The sequence below is a fragment of the Vigna unguiculata genome, chromosome 1 (genome assembly GCF_037176805.1).
Source record: "Vigna unguiculata cultivar grain cowpea cultivar isolate G323 ecotype 2 chromosome 1, ASM3717680v1, whole genome shotgun sequence".
NCBI lineage: Eukaryota > Viridiplantae > Streptophyta > Magnoliopsida > Fabales > Fabaceae > Vigna > Vigna unguiculata.
Genome location: NC_140792.1, coordinates 1995001 through 2018986, shown reverse-complemented (window position 1 = coordinate 2018986; position 23986 = coordinate 1995001). Strand labels below are relative to the sequence as shown.

General features: G+C 33.9%; 4 protein-coding genes and 1 long non-coding RNA gene across 5 annotated transcripts in view; 3 read left to right on the top strand and 2 right to left on the bottom strand.

Moving 5' to 3' along the window:
* Positions 1 to 617: 617 nt before the first annotated feature.
* LOC114183031 (uncharacterized) lies at positions 618 to 2272 on the bottom strand. The gene has a single exon (XM_028069868.2). The coding sequence runs from the start codon at positions 2042 to 2044 to the stop codon at positions 1064 to 1066; it is 981 nt and encodes a 326-aa protein (XP_027925669.1). The 5' UTR covers positions 2045 to 2272; the 3' UTR covers positions 618 to 1063.
* Positions 2273 to 8149: 5877 nt separating this feature from the next.
* LOC146888582 (uncharacterized) lies at positions 8150 to 9281 on the top strand. Its single transcript, XM_085676196.1, has 3 exons — positions 8150 to 8274; positions 8355 to 8612; positions 8687 to 9281. Exons 1-3 carry the CDS (start codon positions 8165 to 8167, stop codon positions 9279 to 9281), a joined length of 963 nt encoding a protein of 320 aa, XP_085532322.1. The 5' UTR covers positions 8150 to 8164.
* A 5045-nt stretch (positions 9282 to 14326) lies between these two features.
* Positions 14327 to 15448, bottom strand: LOC146888581 (uncharacterized). The gene has a single exon (XM_085669828.1). It carries the CDS (start codon positions 15395 to 15397, stop codon positions 14402 to 14404), a length of 996 nt encoding a protein of 331 aa, XP_085525954.1. The 5' UTR covers positions 15398 to 15448; the 3' UTR covers positions 14327 to 14401.
* Positions 15449 to 17171: 1723 nt separating this feature from the next.
* Positions 17172 to 18909, top strand: LOC114173789 (small ribosomal subunit protein uS17). Its single transcript, XM_028058393.2, has 6 exons — positions 17172 to 17314; positions 17404 to 17444; positions 17540 to 17640; positions 18219 to 18363; positions 18450 to 18539; positions 18619 to 18909. The coding sequence occupies exons 1-6, from the start codon at positions 17303 to 17305 to the stop codon at positions 18707 to 18709; spliced, it is 480 nt and encodes a 159-aa protein (XP_027914194.1). The 5' UTR covers positions 17172 to 17302; the 3' UTR covers positions 18710 to 18909.
* A 5000-nt stretch (positions 18910 to 23909) lies between these two features.
* The window catches only part of LOC114175091 (uncharacterized), a 467-nt gene continuing 390 nt past the window's right edge, over positions 23910 to 23986 (top strand). The window contains exon 1 of the long non-coding RNA XR_003602801.2: positions 23910 to 23986. This exon is cut by the window's right edge and continues 13 nt beyond it. This is a non-coding gene — a long non-coding RNA (uncharacterized LOC114175091).

Here is a 23986-nt window from a genome sequence, read left to right as displayed (position 1 = left end):
GTGTTAAGAATTTTTTTTTTTTCAACATTAATGTGTATTTCTTAGGGTTACTTCTATGCTGTTGTCCTTTTTTTCAAATAATCTGGTAAAATTAATCTTTTAACGCAGTAACCAGAAGATTCGATCTACAGGAGTTCTGGTGTGCTACTGAACTTCCCTCACGTTAGATTTTATTCAATTTTATTTCAGTCCTATTTTTATTTTAAATCTGCTAAAATTATTTTTTAATTTTTCATTTCAGAAGTTGTACTCACGTGAGGGAGTTTTAAATGTTTGTCAATCGAAACATGAGAAGAATCCGACCACTTAGCTGTCATTAGATTCTGCAACATTCAGCAACCAGTGTGTAATCACCAAAAGTGCTTTCTAAGGGGTACCTAACACAGTTCCAACCCACCGCGCAGGGAAAAATTTAGCATCTCATAATGCTTCTAAAGCACATTTCTGCCTAGTCCTTTACTTTTTTGCAGAAAAGATATGCCTTTACACCTCCTGAGCACGAAACATAGTTTGACTGCTTTTCTTTATCATCCTAATAAGAACATACCCCAATTTCCTCCTGGCGCTTGATCTAGCCTTCAGACTACACAAGCACATACACCCCAAGAGACCCGATGTTAAAAAAATCCCAAAAACAATCTTCTAAGAAAGAAAACAAACTATACAATCACACTCCTTCAACCATTTCAAAGTCTACGACAATGATAACATGATATACAACTTGAAAGAACCATATAACGTGATGATTACTTCTTTATTTAGCAACATATGAAAGAGCAAGTCTGAACCAACCAAAGCACTTCCACCTTCTGGTTCAGCTCACTAAATTCAATCAGAACTTAGGAAGTTCTATCTATACCAAGTTAAAAAAAAAAATACCAAAAACAAAAAAATCCAATACCATTCCATACTATACCACAACTCTATTGAGCGCCGGTAAGCTAACTGGCTCACAATAACTGGATCATTGATTAATCCATTCCCATTCTTCTTCTGCAAAATCTAGAATCTAAAAATCATCATTCTCAACAGTGATGTATAAAACCTTGAATCATTGATCATTTCAGCCCCCTTCTTCTTCTTCTTCTGCAAAATTTAGAATTTGACAGACATCATTCTCATCAGAGCAAAAATAAGGCCTCTTCCCAACCAATTCGGCAACTCTCTTCGCAGCCCCAGAGTCTCTGGGACTTTCATTAACACGCTTGACAGTCTTAATCTTCGGAAGCACCATCACCTCACCCGTCACCATCGCCGCCACAGCTTCTTCTTCTTCCTCATTCTTGGGAATATCCCACCTCTTCTTAACCCTAATCTCACTCCCTCCCTCTGGCAACGACCTCTTCCTCACATCACCACCGCCGTTATACCTACTCGCCACCATCCTACCCTGCTTCACCGTCTTCTTGTTACTCTCACACACCGATTTCACCTTCTCCCTCTCAAACATCTTCCTCACCTGAGCCTGAACCACCGAACTTTCCTCTTTCTTCCTCACTCTCCCAACGGTCTTCGCCCTCGATTCCTCGTCGATCTCCGGAAGCTTCCAGAAACACGATTTCCGGCGACTCTGCGTGGTGGCCGGCGTCGCCGCTATCTCCGCAGGTCCCATACTCATCCCTCGCCGCCACGCGTTGTGATTATTATTACTGCTCTTTACCTTAGTCTTCGGCGTTTCTTCCGGTTTTCTCAAAACGGCCGCGTTCGGGCGCGGCTCCATGAACTTCGCCGGAACGGCTCTGCCCACCACGCGCTTTCCACGCTTGGCCTTCTCGATGCGCAGCGCGTCGAGGCGCGTGGTGAGGCGCGTGATCTCGCGCTCGATTGCTTCGATCTCGTCGTCGATGTTTCTGTTGTCATCGGAAGAAAGAGCGAAAGCCTTGGTCTTGGTGTTTTTCTTGGGTTTCGGGGAGGAATTCAGTGCGGTAGGACTCAGGTTTTCTTTGGAGCACTCGGAGGAAGACCAAGAAGTCTTCATCGGGAAGAAGGCGTCGCCGCCGTGGTCGACGAAGGCGGCGTTGTTCCACACTTGAATGTCGTTCATGGTTATTGTTGATGTCGTTTTGGTCGCTGTTGTTGCTTTTTTTATGTTGATCGTTTAGGGTTTTGAATCAGAATCTGAATCTGGATGTTTTTCGAATGGAAGAGAGTGTGAGAGAGTGAAGGAATTATTTGTATTTTGAGAAGAAATGACCGTTGGAGAAGGAAGAATGAAGGGAAAATCAAATTAGACGTTGGTGAAGGCTCCATCTAGGCCGTTGGATGGAAAACGGCTCCTCATACATACACGCTCCGATATGATTTAAAGGAGATTTGTTCATGGATTAGGGAAGTATTATGTTCTAATATTTTTTAAATATCTCAGTAATGTAATTAAAAATATAATTTAAATTAACTATTGATGATGAAAATATTTGTATATTGTTATTATTTTAAAAATATATTTTTATTCAACGAGAGATTGAATTTTATAATTATTTTAAGAGTTGTACTTGAAGTGAGTGATTTTTAATTAGTATAATAGTGATAGTTCACAAGAAGAATTGTGGACTTTGTGGACTTTTTGAACAATGGTAGAAAATCCAATTATTCTAAACTATTGGTGCTGTGGAATTTGACTTTATTTATATATGTAACAATTAGGAGTAAGCTGAAAATAAAAAAGAAAGAAAGAGTAAACTGAAAATAGAAAGAAAATAAAAAGAAAGCAAAAAAACAAGAGAAGTAAATGTACTATCTTAATGGATAGAGATAACAAAGACCTAAGTGTAATTTCCTTGTTGTTTGGATGAATAAAAAAAGAAGCGTGAAAAAAAATATATCATATGCAACACTAAACTATAATTTTTATCTTATTATTTTTCTTAATATAAAGTTGTGTTTAATATTTTTTTAATTTGTTCTGTAAAATTAATTATTATGAAAATAAGAAAAATAGATATAAAAATTTACTATATTATTTGTTGAATTTTTTACTATATTAATTTATCAATTATAAATTATATTTAATAATGTTCCAAATTCAAAAATTTTACAAAAGGATAATTTACACAGTAAGATTAATGCTATTGGAGTTATTTACTATCATCAAAAACTAAAATTTATTTCATTTGAGAGTGGTGGAGGAGTGTGGTAGAGAAACAAAATTTGATTCAATCCCATATTATTTGTCCTCTCTTTTTCTCATTTTTTTTTTAATTTTTTCATTCAAACTATTAAATGTTATAGTTTCATTCGTTTTTTACTTTTGATCTCGTTTCACACGCTTCTAAATCATACAATAAAAAAGGAATTACTTATAACAAAAACCGTAAATAATGAAGAAAAAAAATGTGGATAAAATCGTCTATCATCTGTCTGGATAACTTTCCACCACTAAAGTGGTGGGTAATATGAAATCATTAAAACCATTAATGGTATGTTTGGATGAGACAATTTAAGATGGTGATTCATTTATTTAAAGAATTTGAAATTTTTTACAATGAAATGTTTTGTTTAGATAGAGAAATTAAAAAGAATTTAAAATGCATGCATTTTTTTGAAGTATTTCAATTAGTTAAATTAGAAAAAATTCAAATACTTAGATGGAATTTGAAATTCTTTTCACTCAACCTTACACTATGGATTCAACCCCAAACAGACCCGGCAAACATGACAAGACCTGACGACACAAACGGGTCGAGTAGGCCCGACGAACCAAACGGATCAGGCGGGCTGAGGACCTAGACGGATCAGACGAGCCTAACGACCCAGACGGTCAGCGGGCCCGACGACTTAGACGGACGGGGTGACTTGATGACACATAAGGGTCAGGCGAGCTTGACAACTCAAACAGGTTGGTCAAGCCCGACAACACACAACCAATACAGGTTAGCGGGTTCGATGGCCCAAGCAAGACGGCGAGCCCGACGACCCACACGGGTTTGGCGAGCCAAACGTCCTAGAGGTGTCGGTCGGGCCTGACGACCCAAATGTGTCGGGCAGACCCAACGATCCGACATACTCGTTGACCTAACAAGCTTGACCAACCCGTTTCCAAATTTATCATGAAATCAAAACATAATTAAGCCTACAATAAATATTGATAAAATGAAATTTTATCTCATAAAAAATTCAATTATTTTATCCAAACAATAAATTAAAATGTAAGTTATCTTAATTTCTTTATCCAAACAAGTTATTTAGGAAATGAAGGAAATTTAATTGCAAACAATTCAAATACAATGCATTTCAATTTCTCAACATTGTTGAAATGCTTCATCCAAACACAAGGTAATAGTTTAATGGTGTATTTGGATGAGACAATTCAATAGGGTGATTCATTTATTTGGAGAATTTGAAATTTTTTGTAATGAAATACTTTGTTTGGATAGAGAAATTAAAAAGCATTTAAAATGAATGCATTTTTTTTAGGTATTTCAATTAGCTAAATTAGAAGAAATTCAAATTGTGTTTGGATAGAGCATTTCAACAATACTCAGAAATTGAAATGCTTTGTATTTGAATTGCTTACAATTAAATCTCCTTCATTTTCTAAATAACTTGTTTGGATAAAGAATTTGAAATTCTTCTCACTCAACCTCACACTCTGAATTCAATCCCAAACGGACGTGACAAACCCGACAACCATAATAGGTTGGACTGACCATACAATCCAGACGAACGGGACCGACCTGATGACACAAACTGGTAGAGCAGGCCGTCGAGCAGGCCCAACAACCCAAACGGTCGGGCAGACCCGATGACCCAGACAGACCAGGTGACTTAATGACACATACAGGTCGGGCGAGCTTGATAACTCAAACAAGCCGGTCAAGCCTGACAACCCACATCGTTCGAGCGGGCCCGACGACCAAGATGGGTCGAGTGGGTTTGACGACCTAGTGGGGTCAAGCCAGACCAATGACCCAAATGGGTTGAGTTGGGTCGGGTCGTGTCGGGCCATGTTGACGAACTTAACGGGCATGACCGACAGGTCTGGGTCGTCAAACTTGTTTGCATCATCGGGCCAACCCATCCTGTCTGGGTTTTTTGGCCGGCCCGACCTGTCTGGGTTTTCTGGCCGGCCTGACCTGTCTAGGTCATCGGGTCAGACCAATTCAACTAGGTAGTCGGGTTAGCCCAACCCATTTGGGTCGTCAAACCCGTTTCAAATTTATCATGAACTCAAAACGTAATTAAGCCTAAAATAAATATTGTAAAAATTAAATTTTATCTCACAAAAAATTCAATTGTTTTTCTCCAAACAAAAAATTGAAATGTAAGGTATTTTTATTTAGGCTTAAATACACATTTGGTCCCTATTTTTGTCAAAATTATTCAATTTGGTCCCTATTTTGGTTGTTTGTTCAATTTAGTCCTCGTTTTGGTAAAATCGCATTCAATTGAGTCCTTTTGGCAGACGGAGTTAAAAATTTTAACGGCACAGTGACACGGTGTAACTGTTTTGGCCTACATGTCAGTTTTTTGAATACATGCTGGCACAGTGTAACGTTAAAAATAAATTGGGGTGATAAGTTAAATAAATTAAAAAGTTAAAACATTTAAAAATTTACAAATGGTAAGGTGAAAAACAAGGTAAACGTCGAGCACCCAAGTCTTAGGCAATCAAATGTGATTTTATTGCAGCGAAAAGTGATAACGAAAGGGGATTAATCATTTGAGTGAAGTGGGAACGAAGGAGATCGTGGAGAACATTCGAGAGATGGCCTAGGGTTAGTCAGAAAGGGGAAGAAAATTAGGGTTTTTGCGACTGGAGAGTTCATCAGTTAGGGTTCGCATTCAAGTTTGGAGCGTGATTGCGATTGAAGGTTCTTCGACATTGTGGTTGGAGAACGCGATTGGAGGTTCGCATTCAAGTTTGGAGCGTCAACCAGGTGCATGTTAGTACTATTGACTCGTCTTGGAGTTGTATTTTTTGTTTGTGGTGGGTTTGCGGTGGATTTTACAGCTTTATGGTTTATTGTGTATTGTATTGTCGCTTTCGATAGTGGGTAGGGTAATATTATATGTGTTCGGTTGTGTTCCCCTTTGTTTATTCATGTTTCAGGTGTGTGGTCCCCTGTTTAATTGATAGCATATAATTTTTTGCTTTTTAGATACGTGATGAGAGATTCAAGGTTGTGGTCCACCATGGTGGACATTTTGTTCAGAATGATGGGCTTTTGTATGTGGGTGGATTGATTGATCAGTGGTCATGTGACCCAGACACATGGGGGTATTTTGAGGTGTTAGACACACTTAAGTTAATGGGCTATTTAGAAGTTAAAGAATTATGGTATGTTGTAGATAGACGGTTGCAGTTGTTGTATGATGATAATGGGTCAATTAATATGGTAAATGTTGCTAAGCGTACTGGAGAAGTCCACTTGTTTGTGGTTCATATTGTGTCAGAAACAGTAGTTGTAGATGATGATATAGATGATAATTTGGAATATGCGATTGTTCAAGTTAATGCTGAGTTGGGACATGGTGGAGGTTTGAGTGAGTTTGTCTTGGGTGATGAAGGTGAAAATGGAGGTGAGGATGAAGCTGATTTGGGAGGTGAGGTTGAAGGTGAAAATCAAGGTGAGGATGAAGCTGATTTGGGAGTTGAGGCTGAAGTTGAAGTGAGAGGTGCAACAGGTTTGAATGAAGGTGGAAATGGAGGTGAGGCTGAAGCTGAAGTGGGAGGTGCAGCAGGTGAGGATGAAGGTGGAAATGGAGGTGAGGCTGAAGCTGAAGTGGGAGGTGCAGCAGGTGAGGATGAAGGTGGAAATGGAGGTGAGGTTGAAGTTGATTTGGGAGGTCAGGCTGAAGCTAATTTGGGTGGTGCAGCAGGTTTGGATGAGGTGGATATTGAGGCAGAGGTTCACAGTTGGGATGAATCTGATACTGAAGATGAGGAATTTGTTGATATTCTTGTGAATATAATAGGGGACAGCAATACTTCTGATAATGATGTGGGTTCTATTGCAGTTGAAGTGGGTATAAATGAAGAAGAGAATGAAAGTGACAGTCAACACAAGGGAAAGGTGCGAAAAGACATAGATAGAGGTCTTTCTGATGATCAGTGGGTGTCGGATGAATTATTGAGTGGTGCAGAATCTGATTGTGAATCAGAGGATAACAGTGGAGATGTTTTTGGGATGTTTGTGATGCCAAAATCCATGGCAGACCACAAGTGGGAAGTGGGAACATATTTCCTTGACAAGGAACACTTCAGAGATGTTGTTAGGACGTATGCAATTCATAGTGGAAGAAATATAAGATTTGTTAAGAATGATAAGCGTATAATTAGGGTGAGATGTGTGGGGGCCCAAGGAAACTGCCCCTGGTTAGCTTATTGTGCTTTGTTGACTTCCCATCATAACTAGCAATTAAGGAAAGTTGTTGATGTTCACACTTGCAGTAGGGAATTTACCATTGATGTAATCAATTCTAAGTGGTTGAGTGGGACTTTGGAGACAGACCTGAGAGAAAATCTAAGTATAAAAATCAATGAAATACGTAACAAGGCTGTAAGAAAATGGAATACTAGAGTGTCTTGGTCTATGGCTCGCATGGGCAAGAGCAATGGCAACAGACCAAGTCCAAGGTTCATTTAAAGAACAGTTTAGGAGAATTTATGACTATGCAAATGAGTTGCTGAAATCCAATCCTGGGTCTACAATCAAACTGAAAGTGGAAGATGTGGAGGGACAAGCCACATTCAAGAGATTCTACACTTGTTTAAAAGCGTGTAAAGATAGTTTTGTGTCGTGTAGACCAATAATTGGGTTGGATGGCTGTTTTCTGAAAGGACGATATGGGGGTGAATTATTAACGGCTGTTGGTCGAGATGGTAATGACCAGATGCTGCCACTATGCTATGCGCTTGTTGAAGTAGAAAATAAAGAAACATGGACTTGGTTTATGGAGTTATTGATTGAAGACTTAGGTGGGCCAGAAGTATGTCAGTCCATCACTTTCATGTCAGACCAACAAAAGGAAAATTCCATTACTTAATTTATTAAAGTTTTGAAGTGTTTGAATTGTTGACTTATTCATTTCACATTCTGTGTTTTGACCGAGACTTATGCCTGCTATATAGGAGCTGTTACCTGGAGCAGAACAAAGATTCTGCATGCGCCATTTGTACGCCAATTTTAGGAAAAAATTTGGTGGTAAGAAATTGAAGAATTTAATGTGGCGGGCTGCTGTGAGTACATATCCCCAAGCTTGGGAAAGAGAAATGAGAAATATCAAAGAAGCCAATCTTGAGGCTTACAAATACCTCATAGCCATTCCACCAAGGTTTGTCTTTATCATCCATATTCACAATACTGTTACACATTATGGTGTTGCTAACCTTAGTGTGACACTTTCATTTTCAGATTTTGGTCTAGATCTAGGTTCACAAGTCAAGCCATTTGTGACACTCTAGTAAACAACATGAGTGAAGCCTTCAACAGTGTCATAATTGATGCAAGAACTAAACCAATTGTTTCAATGCTAGAGGACATCAAAATTTATTTGATGAAGAGGTGGGCCAAAAACCGAAAGAAGGTGAAAGCTTTTAAAGGTTCAATCTGCCCAAGGATTACAACTAGGCTGCGAGAAGAATCAGCCTTAACAAAGAACTGGATTCCAAGGTATTTAAATAAGCATTTTGACACAATTAATATTTATCATTTATTGAATTTGCTAACCTGTTATGCTTTGATAGTTGGTCAGGAGAAAAGATTTTTGAAGTCAAGCACATTTCACTTATTGGAGAGAAGTACAAAGTCAACATTGACACACACCAATGCACGTGCAGGAAATGGATGCTCAGTGGTATTCCTTGTTGCCATGCACTTGCTGCAATGAGGTTTTTAAATTTAAATGCAGAGGAGTTCATACCACACTGGTTCAGAATTTGCACTTATGAAGAAACATACCACTCCATAATCTATCCAGTGAATGGGCAGCTGCTGTGGGAGAGGACTTCCTACAATGATGTCCAACCCCCCCTCAAAAGGAGATTACCTGGGATGCCAAAGAAAAAGAGGAGATTGGAACAGTGGGAATTAAAGAAAAATGATACTGAGTTAAGGAAAGGTGGCCATCAAAAGAGATGTAGGGTATATCGTGAAGTGGGACATAACAAAAGTAATTGTCCACAACTCCCTCAACAACTGCAGCCTACAGAGCAACCACCACCACCATCAAGTCAGCAGTCCACACAAGCAACACATCCTACACAACAACCACCACCATCAAGTCAGCAGACCACACAACCAACACAACCTTCACAGCAGGCACATGAAGTCTCACAATAGACTGGGCAACCAAGCTGCAGGCAGAAATTGCAGATTCAAAGACCACCAACTTGAACAACTTTTGTTGTGCTTTAATTAGGCCTACTTAGGAGACAACTTTTGATGTATTTAGGCCTGTTTTGGTAGTAATTTTGTAGTAATTGGTACTATGTTTGTTAACTTTTTTTTGTCCAGAACACTTTTGTTGAACATCTGAATTCCATGACTTCAGCACATTTTGATTGCACTTGAATGAATATTGGTCTCCAAGATTGGAGTTGTGATTGGAATTTGGACTTGTGTGATTGGCAGGTTGTGTATGTTCAATATGGACTCAATTATATGTTGGTTTATTTTCCATTTCTATTTGGCGGGTTCTGTTATAAAATAGGGACTCTATTCAACAGTTTAAACTTAAAACAGGCACCAAATTAAACATTTTAAACTTAAAATAGGGACCAAATTGAACATTTTAAACTTAAAATAAGGACCAAATTGAACATTTTAAACTTAAAATAGGGACCAAATTGCACATTTTAAACTAAAGTATGAACTTAAAATAGGGACTTAAATTGCACATTACTAGACCCTGCTTCATTATAAACAAACACAACATTCATAAGTTACAGCACTGCTTTTTTACATTCATAACTTCAACACCAACAAAACATCATCAACACCAACAAATCATCATCCTCAACTACAAACATTGAATCTTAAACATTATTGGCAGCATGACTACAAAGATTACAACAACAACAATAACTAATCGTAACAAAAATTGATTCGTTTTCTTCATAGCCCTCACAGAAATCTCTAGTTCAGAAATCTTCATCCTTTGCTGGGCTATAATACCATCTCTTTCATCACAAAATTCTTCATCACACCACTTGAAGTAGTTACACCACACATTATCACTGCAAGCACCACTCTTGAACTTAGAACAACCCCAAAATTGTCTGCCATTATTCTTCAAAGTTCTTGCCACTCGAAGCACTGCAACTTCTCCACATTTGCAAATGGGGATTAAACCCATACCCTTGGAACCACGAATATGAGACCCACCGTAACTTTGTTGCCCCCAACTGTTAAGCAAGAGGAGGAAGACGAATGGTGACGAGACATACCTCTCAAACGCCAATTTCGAATCACACACTGGATGGAGTGAAACAGTTGGATTGGCCACAGTTTTGCTTCACACCTCTCAAACCCTAATTTCTTCCCCAAATCAATTTCCCTAAATTTTAAACTTCCAACGGCCATATAAGTTTACTGTGCCAACGTCACTGACCAAAAACTGACACGTAGGCCAAACAGTTACACCGTGTCACTGTGCCGTTAAAATTTTAACTCCGTCTGTCAAAAGGACTCAATTGAATGCGATTTTACCAAAACGAGGACTAAATTGAACAAACAACCAAAATAGGGACCAGATTGAATAATTTTGACAAAAATAGGGACTAAATATGTATTTAAGTCTTTTATTTATTTATCCAAACAAATTATTTAGAGAAAGAAAGAGATTTAATTGCAAACAATTCAAATACAAGAGCAATTGGTAAAATATTCCCTCTAAACAAACGGTAAATGTATTTATTGATTAGACTCTATGTATTGAGTGTTATCACTGTCACACTAAAAGCTACAATCATTTTAATATTCAAACTGTCATTAAATATAATATTATTTAATATTAAAACATAATTCAAAATTAATTTTAAAAATCATTGAAATCAAGCATAAAAAATCATTGCAATATAACATATGCCGAAATTGAAATCAAATTAAAACACCGTCCAAATTGCAAATCAAATTGAGACACAAATTTAAGTTCCAAAAATTACCGTAAGTGATCTAAATATACCGTAAATAAAGTTTAAACATAATCATAATCTTCATCTTAGTGTTATGCATTCTCATTTTATTCTTAGTTGAGTGGTTGTTGTTGCTCTTGCCCTTGTTCCTTAACACATCTTTGTTTTCTGAATTGTTTTTTCTAAGTATTTGAATAGTAATCACTTTCTTTGTGTGTTGGTTTCTAAACAACACAAATATAAATGCTCTAGAACTAAGTAAACAATATATAACACAACCATATATTTAAGAACATACTCGCTAAATTTAAAATCAAAAGATTCACTGTGAATTTAAGAAAGAAGATTATAATAACCTAATATTCTTTTAATTAGCATATGATTGACTTAAAATTGACATGTCCATAAATTTCATGTGTACAATGGAGATATCATACAAGATAAAAGAATTTTTACAATTCTAATTTTTTTTAGTTTACCCATAAATTTTGTTTTCTCATGGAACTTTCATCCATAGGTAAGTGTTATACTGAGGTCCCTTTTGTCTAATTTATTATATGTGGATAAATTTAGTAGATATCAACTATTTACATATAGATTTTTTTTTTCATCGATAATTTTCCATAGATAATTCTAGTTTTTTTTTAAAAAAATGTTAAATAACATGGGTTTAGTTACATGATTATAAGTTGTAAACTATGTAAGTTTTGTTTGAGTAAAGGGAAGGTTGTAAAACAAACTTTCCAATTTATGAACTTTCCGATCAGCACCTAACTCATTTCTTTAAACTGCATTTTTTTATTAATCTATATTTATTAAAAGTTATAATATATAAGTTCTACCATTTATCTATGAAATGTACACATAATTTTATAATTTTTTAATAAAGTATAACGTAAAGGAAAATGTATGAATTTGGTTTCTTAAATATTTGGAAATATTGTTTAAAAAGGTTTAATATTTTAAAAAATTTCAATTTATTATTTATTTAAAATTTTAATTTACTTTAATTTCCCATCCAAATTAGTAATTAAACTTAATATATATATATATATATATATATATATATATATATATATATATATATATATATATATATATATATACTAAAGTAATTTTTTTATAATTTATATATCAAATCATCAAATTATATTTAGGTAGAGTGATTTGAGGTATTAATTTAAGTGATAATATATATATATATATATATATATATATATATATATATATATATATATATATATATATATAAATTGTAATTAAACTAAATTATTAATTTAGTCTCATTTGAGAAGACAAAATTGAAACATTTTGAAAAATGTTAGACTAAATTGAATAATTTTAAATAGAGGAACTAAATTAAAATTAAAAAAAAAAACTTTTTTAAAAATCAAATTGAATTTTTTTTAAATATTGGAGGACTAAGTTAAATCTAAGATTAGTAAGGGGTTCAAAATAAATCAAATCAATTAGAGAACTAAATAACTAATTAAGCTAATAAAAAATTTAAAGATTGATGGCAAGGATAATCGATTATAAGAATCTTTATAATTAAGGAAATCAATATAAACTTACGATGATATGCACACACTCAATTTATAATCTAAACCGTAAAAGAATTCCTTAATCATGTTCAAATTTCTTCTGCAAAATACTCTGAATACACTTAAAACATTTTATGTAATTAAGACTTTTGTTTAGAGATAACAAAAGGAATACTCAGTTCATTTATCTTGATATTGAAAAAAAAAAAAAAAACAAACTCCACGCTTAGTATTACAGGATAATTTTAGGTAAGATCTCTGCACAAAAATTTATATATTTTATTGCTGAGCATATTTGAAACTTTCTATTTAATAAAAAATTACTATAATTATTAATTTGATTTCCTAATTCGTTGGTTTGATTCAATTTAATCTCTTTATTATTGATTGGTTCAATTTAGTCTTCTAATGATTTAAAAAAAATTAATTTGGTCATTTTCGTTAAGTTGGAGTTAACACCATGTTCGTATAAGATACATGTTAAATTGTGGAATTTTTATTTTTTTAAAATTTTTAATTTTTTTTAAATTTATCAATTGTTACATGTTAGGTTACCATTATGTCACGTGACAATTTACCGGAGTGACACGTGACAGTTTAATAGTTGTTTTTAATTTAGTCCTCTATATATAAATTTTTTGTTCAATTTAGTACCATATTTTGTAAAATGATCAAATTTTGTCATCTCTAAAAATTGAAACTAAATTAGTAAATAAGCTTAACTACAACTTATTTAGTACCATATTTTGTAAAATGATCAAATTTTGTCATCTCTAGAAATTGAAGCTAAATTAGTAAATAAGCTTAACTACAAATTATATATGCATGTTACAATAATATTTTTGAATATGTATATCAAATCACTTCACCTAAACACTCAAATTATTTAATTTTTATATTTTTACCTTAATAATTTTTTTCACTTGTAAAAAATAAAATAATTTGAATATTTAGGTTTAGTGATACGTATAAATTCAAAAAAATTATTTTAATATGTATATATAAGTTATAATTAAGTTTATTTACTAATTTGATCTCAAATTGAAAAGGACAATATTGAATTATTTTAAAAGATAGGGTAGTAAATTGAATCAAAAATTTAAAAAGAGGACTAAATGAAAACAATTATTACCACTGCACGTGTCAACTATACCCTGTCACATAACACGACGGTAACCTAACACGTGACGGTTTATAAATTTTTAGAAAAAAAATTAAAAATTAAAAAAAATAAAAAATTTCACGATTTGACACATGTGCTGTACACTGTGTTGACATTCAACTTCATGAAAAAGATCAAATAGAACCCTTTCAAATAATTGGAGGACTAAATTGAAGTAACCAATAATAATGAAACCAAATTGAACAAAATTAAAAAATTAGGGGACTAAATCAGTAATTATACTTAAAATATTTCATTAAGATAAAATAAGATGAATTGTTTTCGTTTCTTCTTACATCGAAAAAATGGTGATATAGCTATAATCTAGAGTAAATAACAAACAATAAAAAATTGTTGAAATAAAAAATTAAACTAAGGAAATAATTCCAAAATCCAACATTTGATAAGGAGTTCACCAAAAATATGATTATATTATGCAGATAATAATTCAAAATTATAAACAAGATCAGCCATAACATAACATAAGCATATTTCTGGACCAACATGAAATCAGTAGTTCTTAACACAAGGAAAAAAAAAGTCACAAAATGTACTGAATTTAAAAATAAATGATAACAACTCAAAGATTCAAGTTAAGTTCTCCAGAATGCATATTATTGATCAAAACAGTGAAGGTGGCAATGGAGCCAAATCTACTTCTTGTTCTTGTTGCTCATTCTGAGATTGAACATCATGAATTTTCTGCTGCAACTGCAAGGTAGAAAAATGTGGCTCACTAGTCCAATCCACAAAATTACCAAAAACTGAATTTGACAAATCTTTTGTCCCATTGGATTCTTTAAGCCACTCAAAGTCATTAAATTGATTAAACCACTCCAAAGACTCATCAAATTGATCACTTGAATTTGGAGGAACACCAACCCTAGATTTGTTCTGCATGAAACTGATTGGCCTAGGTTGTGACGAGGTAGCACTCTCATGAACCATGTTTGGCATGTAACAAAAGTAAGCACCATCTTGTTCAATGTTTCTCAACATGTTAATTCCTTGGCCAGAAACTCCACCAACCTGAAATGTTGAATCCAGAGGCACACCATCGTATTTTTCATCAACAGACAACAATGTTTCAAGTGACATCGACATCAGTTGCTGTTGTTGGTTCTTCTGACACATGAAACTGAGTTGGCTCGAAACACTTTGTTTTTGTTGCTGCTGCTGCTGATGAGACATGTTGTTCATGACGTCGATGCTGATCTCACGATCTTGATCGTTCTTGTTTTTCAACATGGTGATTCTCTGATCACAGGCTCCGATCTTAGCGTTCACATCAGCAACGAACGCCCACAGTTGCTCCTTATCCATGTTGTTCAAACTCGGATCCCATGTTGGATACATGATGTCTCTTTCTTGTTTGTGCAGTTTGGAAATCTCAGCTTCGATCATGTTCTTTCTGTTGTCGAAAAAGTCTTGAATCTGAAACGTCTTGGGAGATTTCTCAGTTTGACACACATAATTTTGAATGAGGGATTGTACCTCTGCGGAATCTTGAGGCCAAATTTCTGGTCCAATTTTGTCGCTGTCGTCATCGTACACAATCAAACACGCTTTTGCTTGACACATGATGCAAAATTCAGAGACTTTTTTGACGAGTCCCATTTTTCTGCGTAGAAATGTTGTTTTGCGACATCTTTGGTTAGGTATTGGTTTCAATGTCACTCTTGCACGACCCATTTTCTGCAAAAAAACAATGTATTTACAAATCTTGATGAGAAAAATGAATTAAACAATTGATTAGAAAAAAACTTTAACAGAAATATGATGAACTGAGAAAGTGATTATCATGAGACACTTACATGTGATAAAGAGGATTTATTTGACAGCAAAGAGATTGTTAACTCTTCAATCCCCGGACATTGAAATTTCAAGAAACTTGGTACACCTCTGTTTTCTTTTTATACATTACAATTTAATATTTTAATGAGAAATCATTTTTATTTTCCCGCCAATCAAATCCTGTAATAGTTTCCAATTAACCAAATCTTCAATATAAAATTAAGATTTTGTTTTTTCCGAAATCTTAAATATTAACGCGAGTATTAATTAAAGGCAATATAATATTGGATTTCTAATATATTTCTCTTTTTAAAGTTTCGGTTGTGCATATTTTCGTGAAATCAATCTCCTGAATATCCAATCAAAATAAATAAGGAAATAAGAATTTGTGTGTAATCTATATTCAGATTAAATCTAAATGAATATTAATGGTAGTACTTGAATTCAAAACTTTTTTTCTTCTTCCCGCCCTTTTAATACAAGAAAGTATCTGAATAGCAATATATTTAAAGACAAAAAATAATTAAGTGAGAAATTTAGATATTAATTTATAAATTAAAAATTATTGGTATGAAAAATATTATCTAAATTATAATTAGATTATAAATTAGTTTCTAAATAGATATTAACATTAATTACTTAAATTTTGATTATAAAAAAGATTAATGTTTAAATTAATCATTAATTTTGTTTATAGCCAAAACTTTTGTAAATAATATTACAATCAAAACTAATAATCTTTAATTTAGAAATTGGTGTATAAGTTAATTACGGTAATAATTAATTATTTTTATTTATAAAATAGATGCATTTTTTTCCGTATTTTATTGGTTCTCATTTATACGCAATTCTTTATACTAGGTTACGTTAGTTATAATTATCTTCTTTGAAGTATTTTATTCCATAGAAGGTGTAAAGGCACTTTTTAATATTGTGACTTTTTTTACTTAAATTAAAATGCTTTTTTTTTTTAATAATTGATTATAACTCATCTTTAAGGAGGCAAAATGTCATTTTTTATATTTTTTATTGTTCTGGAATACACTATTCTCTCTGTCAAAGTAAATCTAGAGGGACTTTACACAATTTTGCCAGAGTTTAGTAGTAACAATGCTTATCGATGATAAGTGGAGATTCTTCCTAAAAATAAATTTTATTATTGTAAGTAAAATTATATAAAATAAGATATTGAGATTTGAAATATAGAGAACATAAATACCATTCATATAAAAATAAAAGGATAAAATACTTTTGGAGTGGATTACTAAGTTTTATAATAATTTGATAGTAGATAAATTTTTTTATTGTGAATAGTTAATTGAGTTTAAAAATTACAAGATTTAAAAGGGCAATGGAATAAAAAATTGTGTATATATAAAGGTAATTTACATTTATTTTTTGTTAATAATATATATATATATATATATATATATATATATATATATAAATATTCTTAAACATTTAGGAGAAATATTATGTGGACCAAGCTAGCTCACAAAAAGTCCAGAACGAGAATTTTCAACAAAAGTAATTATAAATAAATAATTTTAAAAATTTAGGATGAGTATTGTTTGGGCCAAGGTAATTTCACAGCCCACTAAAAAAGCCCAGAACCAGAAATCTCACCACAAGTAGCGTTTTCCCTGGAATTCCAGTGAGAGAAGTTATTTAGGGTTTTTGCGACGCCAACACTCTCCTCTGTAGCTTCTGCCGTCAAGTACTTTCGTCATGGCTGAACAAGTATTCTTCATTTTTCCATATTGTTTTATCAATTGTTCTTATGTTTTGTGTGAATCTTGTGTTGATTTTGTTTTAATTGTGTGTTGCAGACCGAGAAGGCTTTTTTGAAGCAACCAAAAGTGTTCCTCAGGTATGTTACTTGGAAGAACGCTTAACTTTGTTGCCTACACTGTGATTTTGAGGCTGAATCGATTTTTGTTGTTGTTGTTTTGCTTGCTTTCGCAGCTCGAAGAAAACTGGGAAGGGGAAGAGACCAGGGAAAGGTGGAAACCGCTTTTGGAAATCCATTGGACTTGGATTCAAGACTCCCAGGGAAGCCGTCGAAGGTATCTCTTTTTCATACCACTGGAAGAGTAACATTTGTTCTGCCAAGTGTTAATCTACAGCTTATTGTTTTCGTTGTGTATTTTATTTTTTTAAATTATTACACATGTTAAATGTTCTGCTGTGGAGTGTTTTGTGAATTAGGTTAAAAGTCGCATTCTTCATGAAAGCCCTCTATTCTTTTAATTTGTATTGTTCACTTAAAAAAATGAATTCATAAAAAGCCTTTGATTATTAGTTTGTGTCTATGGATGATATTTTGGAATGCTATTTTTACTCTGATGGTGTTTTCTGTAAACATTTTTATGATTGTGTAGTTGCCTGTAGCCATGTTTTCTGTCTTGGTTGGTAGAATAATAGGATGGCTTGAAATATATTTTGTATACGAAGCAGAATAATATACATTTGTCTATGTAAATGAAAATCCAAATTTTGGTCAGGCTATATTTCATGTCTTTATTATCTTCATGTGCTTGGGTTATTTCATGTGCAAAGATATGGTTATTTCTTTTCTGTAAAATAGGTCATTTATACTTTCCAACCCTTTTTATCTATAATTTGTTCTAATTTCTAAGTGCAGGAACTTATATTGACAAGAAGTGCCCCTTCACTGGCAATGTCTCCATCCGTGGCCGTATCCTGGCTGGTACATGTCACAGTGCTAAGATGAACAGGACAATCATTGTTAGAAGGAATTATCTCCATTTCATTAAGAAGTACCAGAGGTATTTAAGCTGCCATGCTTTCTTTTTGTCTGGTTAGGTTGTATTTATGTTTGAAGAAACATAATCGGACTTCCTTTTTTGTGTAGGTACGAGAAGAGGCACTCAAATATTCCTGCTCATATTTCACCTTGTTTCCGTGTGAAGGAAGGAGATCATGTCATTATTGGTCAATGCAGGTGAGGTTTTATATAAATAATACTTTTTATTTGTATGGTGTTGATATCTGTCTGATATTTACTTCTACCATTTATGCAGGCCTCTCTCTAAAACAGTGAGGTTCAATGTATTGAAAGTGATCCCTGCTGGTTCTTCTAGCGGTGCTAAGAAGGCTTTTACTGGGATGTGAGCTTTGTTTTCCAGTTTTATGAGTTTAGATTATGTTGTACGCCGTGAATTTTGAAATCCATTAGTTTTTCTTAGACAATGCAGACTCATCTCCCGTTTCCCATTATATTTAATTAGTTCTTATTTGGGTTTAAAGTTGTGGCATTGTTTTTAAACAGAGATCTAAATGTTTCCCTAAATTAACATCATATATTTTCACTACTACGTTTGTTTATTGTTGCGAACTAAAGTTGGAAGATTACTTTTTTTATTGTGCAACGAAATAATTTGCGCATGAATATTTCACATTATTGGATGATTATGCCTTGGAAACGAAATACCTTACGATGCGTTTTTCATTAGTGCATAAGTTTGTATGGTATTTTTGTATGTGTAAAACAGGATTAATAAATTTGCCAGTGAACATTCTTGTAAGTTTTGATCATATACTTCTGAATTTGAACTTGTGTGCCTAACAAGTTTGAGTTTCAGAACTTTCATTAGTAATATATATTTCATTTGTTTTCTCGTTCTTTCACTTTATTATTTCATTTATTTTGGTTATTTTCATTTTGCTAATAGATTTTGTTTTTGTGATTTTCAATATCGTTTTTCATTTCCTTGCTTTGCTCGAGTGATTATTATTGATTACACCACATTATAGATTAGTTTCTGCGTACCAAGTATTGAAATAATAACTCATATTTTCCATGTTTTATTACATAACTCGCTTTAATTAATTCTTAAAATTTATTTTTCCAGTTCAGTTCTTCTATAGGCAAATTAGCTGCCATCAATTTCTCTGTTGTTTCGATTGGCGATACCTAACAATTGTTTAGATTACTTGAATGTTTTACAATTATAGTTGGTTAAAAAAATATTCCAATTATTTTACAAATAAATTAACTGTTACAAATAAAAGACTACATTAATTTGTGTATTAAGTATAAACAAAAATAAAGAATTGTAAGATACTTAGTATTCATCTTGAATTTTTTCGTAGGAATAAAATTGAAAATACATTTATTATCGTTAATGTGATACAATAAAAATTGTAAATTATAATTTTCAACGTATGAAGTAATATAAATTTCTTCTATTGTAGATGTGCTAAATTTCTTATCAAATATTTATTTTATTTTTCAAGCAATTTTGGCTTATAAATATTTTGTAGAGGAGAACTCAACTGGAAGCATGAAAAAGAAAAAGACAAGTAAAGGAAAACAAAAATTAACACAAATTAATTAGCTTTTTCTTGGTGCCTCCTTTTGTGACCGAGAGCTTAGATCTCTTATTTTCCCTTCCTCCACACCTTGTTGCTAAGACCAGAAAAAATACTAAAATGAACGAAAACTTATATATAATATTGTAAGTAGTTTGATATTGTTTTCCAATCATATTGGAGTTTGTCTTTCATAATTTTAATTTTAATACATTTAATAAGGAGGTCAGATGCCAACCAAGCAAACGAATCGTCATTTTCCTTCGACAGATTAATAAGGAAGCTTTTATCCTCGACCTTCGAGCATGTCCCTGTCTTCAAGTTTCTCCCTTCTCTCAGGGTAAATATTTTGGTGTCTCCCATCAATTTGATTCTATAATCTTCAATTCTTGCGTAAAAATCCTCGACTTTGACTTACGTCTCGAATACTTTTCTCTTGACGTTATGTTATACGTTGTGGAGCTGTTGGGGTGAGGGAAGCTGGAGATTGATGATGTGGCATTCCTTGGCGGTCATTTAGTCATGGACAATGATGATGTTTCTTAACTAGGATAGAAACTTCATGGTTAGGTGGACAGTGGAGATTATGATACCTAAAACATTTAGGGGAGGTTGACCTAGCAATATATTATAAGAGGTTTTCACATCCATCACCAAGAATCTAATGGTGATCATGTTGGTACTACTATCCTCGTCAAACTTGGTGTACAAGTCAATGCATGTGGTGTCTACTCTTTCTCTACAAAACTCCACAATATAATCGACTTATGTGTTCATACTTTTCTTGAGATTTTGCAGCTTCTTGAATGTCTTCCGGTATAAGATGTCAACTAAGCTTCATTGATCCACCAATGTTTTGTAAACGACAAAGTTTTGTATCTCCACTGTGATCACCATTAGATAATCCTGTTTGGGGTTGAAAGCCTTGAAGTCCACATTTGTGAAAGTGATGGGTGGCATCCTCCTTCTTGGAGGAGTTATTACAGTGTTAATAAATTGAACCGTGCATAGTTGTCTCTTTCACGTTATTGCACAATGTTCTTACACAGGCTGTGGAAAAATGGTGTTGGGCGCAAGGCTGTGACCATGTGATGCAAAACAAATTCGGGATTGATATTTTAGATGTTGAGCGTTATCTTGCCAATATGTTTAATGAACGTTCATAAAGACTCTCCCTTCTCATGTTGTATATTGACAAGGGCTATTAATATAAATTGATGCAATTTACTTGTAGTGAACTGAGTGTTGGTATGTGTTACTAATGTGTTAAAGCAGTTGATGGTTTATATCAGTGGTGTACAGGCCAACCTGGGTGACATAGACGTCAATGGATTAATTGTGGTGGGTAATGCCATCATACCTATCCATTGTCAAAGCCTTCCAGTTACTGGGAAAATGGTGGTGTATAGGCCGACCTAGGAGACATAGACGTCAATGTGCTAATTGTGGTCAATAATGCCATCATACCTATCCACTGCCAAAGCCTTCCGGTTATTGCCAAAGGGTTTTTCATCATACCATCCATAAAAGGATGCCTCTTGCTTCCTGATAGTGTAATGTCGGTCGTGGACTGATTCATGCCATAGGCACTTTCTTTCATAGTTTCGGGGAAGACCTAAGGTTGCGACGTGGTAAGATGTGTTTCAGTGGGCATATGCATGACTTTCTCCAGGTCGAACTCCTCGAGTTTTCTTTTCATTCTAACATTTTCCTCCCCTAGGCATCCATTTCCTTAACATTACATTTTTTTTCAAATTAGTTAACTCATTTTATAAATCCATCAGTAGAGCAATCTCGTTGGAGCTGTTAACTGATACATTTGTCTTTGGTTGCCTGTTGTTATTAAATGAGTTCCTAGTGGACACCAGGCGTTATTCTTGTTGAAAGGGGGAGCTTGTTCAACTCAAGTGAAGATGGTTTTGATGATGTCCAAGGCTATGCATCATGTGCATCATTGGTTTAGGATTAGTCCTGATTTTCTAGCTTATGCATTAGATGTTGTAGATCAAGAATTACATGTAAAACAAGCTTGAATTGGATTAAATCAGCTATCAAACTTTTGAATGTGTCAAAAGCAGAACTCGTAAATGGATTAAATACTTAACTAATAGATTATATGAAGGCATTGCACTGATGTAGTGAAAATACACTCATGATAATCTATTAGGTAAATACCTAATCCATTAATTACTGCAACAGAACTCTAGTATAAAAACAGTTTTGAAATCAATTTTAAAACAGAGAGAAAAATATAATTGAATCATTGAGAAACAAATTAAAAGACTTCTTTTATGAGATCAAGATTCACAAAGTTCTTGTGCTTTATTGGGAGATCATTCAATTGGACATTCAAGAAGATTGATGGTGGATTCAACCTTGGTGGATCAAGCTTGGATCTAGGATCAAGTGACAAATCTGCACATCCACTAGGTTCGTTCCTTGTTTCTTTCTTATTGTATTTCTGTTTACAGTTGATTCACTGTGTGAAGTGAAGGTCTAAGTGCAATTGTGTGGATGCATTATATCTAGGGGGAGTTCTTGATTTGTAGATCAAGCTCCTTAGTCTTTAAGGTCTTTAATTATATAGATGCTCTTGTAATTCTTGTATCTCTATTGATTTAGTGGAATCCTCCTAAGTGGGTTGCTTAGGAGAAGACTGGACGTAGATTCATCTTGAATTGAATCAATATAAATTGTTGTGTTCTTTGTTTCTCTCATCTTTTATGCCTTTTGCAATTGCCTTAATCAGTCCATTAACACAATGTATATCCATTTGGATGAACCTTCTACTATAATCTCTCCTCCAATCCGACTTGTATCAGGCGTCCTTGTACAATTGCCTAAGATTTCTACCTCCAATCCAAGTACTTATAGGTCTGAAGCGTGGGGGTGTCTGTAATTAGGGGTGGCAATGCGGGCCAGCCCGACCCGTTTAGACCCGACCTGCATAAGGCCCGCACAACACGGGTTGGCCTGCCCGGCCCCGCACACTTTATGCGAGTTGCAAACACTGGCCTGCCCTGCATATTCCTTGACCTGTGGCCCGCGGGCTGGCCCGCTTTTTTTTTTTTTTTTAATTTTTATGATAAAAATTTTAATGTTTAAAAATTGGGAAACTTTAAGAAGTTCACAATATTAAGTAAATACTTTGGGGAATTAGATGATAAATTGATAATTCAACATTTTCATCATATTCATACTATGACATACACAATGTATTTTTTAAATTTTAGCACATTAAAAAATACATAATACTTGTCTTTTCCAGTTATATAAGAATTTGAAACGTTAATGCAAGAGTCCATAAAAAAGTAATTAATATACATAAGTGCAAGTTTTTTTTTTAAATTTTATGCGGGCTTGCGGGCCGAACCAGGGGGGCCGCGAAACAGCCTGCGCGGGCTGCGAGCTTATGTGGGCTGGGCCATTGCGGGCCTGCGGGCTCACTATTCTGGCCCAACCCATATTTTTTTCGCGAGCCTGCGGGTCGGCCTGACGGGTGAAGCCCTAATTGCCACCCCTATCTGTAATGACACTTTGATGCCCATGCATAAAAAGTGATAAATCCAATTATGAATGCGTAAATATTACCTTGTGAACAATGTATTTATAATATTATTATATGGTTTTACCTAGATGGGCCTAGGTTACCCAGATCAAGACCTCTCCTAGGTAATCTTAGGATTTTATTGACTTAACTTGCTTACTAAATCCTTGATTAGTCTATTAATTTTATTGCGAAAAGTCAACATGGTCTACATATATGGCCTAAATGTTCTCAATCGATATGATGTTGTATGAGACTAACAACAACGTTTTGACCTCACATAATAAACTCATCATAGTTAACAAATTCATGGACCACTCTTCATTTATTGCAATTGAAAATGATACACTCTTTCATTTATGTGCACAATTAATGCATTTTAACTTGTATCAAGAATATGTACAAGAATATCATTTAAAAGGTGTCACCATTTACTTATAAATATGTATTCCAAAGTCATGTTTTTCAACAAGATGGATACCACAAAGAGGTGTAGTGTGGCATTACTTGCATTCTCATTGGCTCTTTTC

What these genes read in the sequence shown, in the direction of transcription:
- LOC114183031 (XM_028069868.2), bottom strand. Translation starts at nt 2,044, where the DNA reads ATGAACGACATTCAAGTGTGGAACAACGCCGCCTTCGTCGACCACGGC.
- LOC146888582 (XM_085676196.1), top strand. Translation starts at nt 8,165, where the DNA reads ATGTGGCGGGCTGCTGTGAGTACATATCCCCAAGCTTGGGAAAGAGAA. An exon ending in CTCATAGCCATTCCACCAAG is followed by an intron (nt 8,275 to 8,354) that starts GTTTGTCTTTAT and finishes TTTCATTTTCAG; the next exon opens with ATTTTGGTCTAGATCTAGGT. An exon ending in ACAAAGAACTGGATTCCAAG is followed by an intron (nt 8,613 to 8,686) that starts GTATTTAAATAA and finishes ATGCTTTGATAG; the next exon opens with TTGGTCAGGAGAAAAGATTT.
- LOC146888581 (XM_085669828.1), bottom strand. Translation starts at nt 15,397, where the DNA reads ATGGGACTCGTCAAAAAAGTCTCTGAATTTTGCATCATGTGTCAAGCA.
- LOC114173789 (XM_028058393.2), top strand. An exon ending in TCCCAGGGAAGCCGTCGAAG is followed by an intron (nt 17,641 to 18,218) that starts GTATCTCTTTTT and finishes TTCTAAGTGCAG; the next exon opens with GAACTTATATTGACAAGAAG. An exon ending in TTCATTAAGAAGTACCAGAG is followed by an intron (nt 18,364 to 18,449) that starts GTATTTAAGCTG and finishes TTTTTTGTGTAG; the next exon opens with GTACGAGAAGAGGCACTCAA.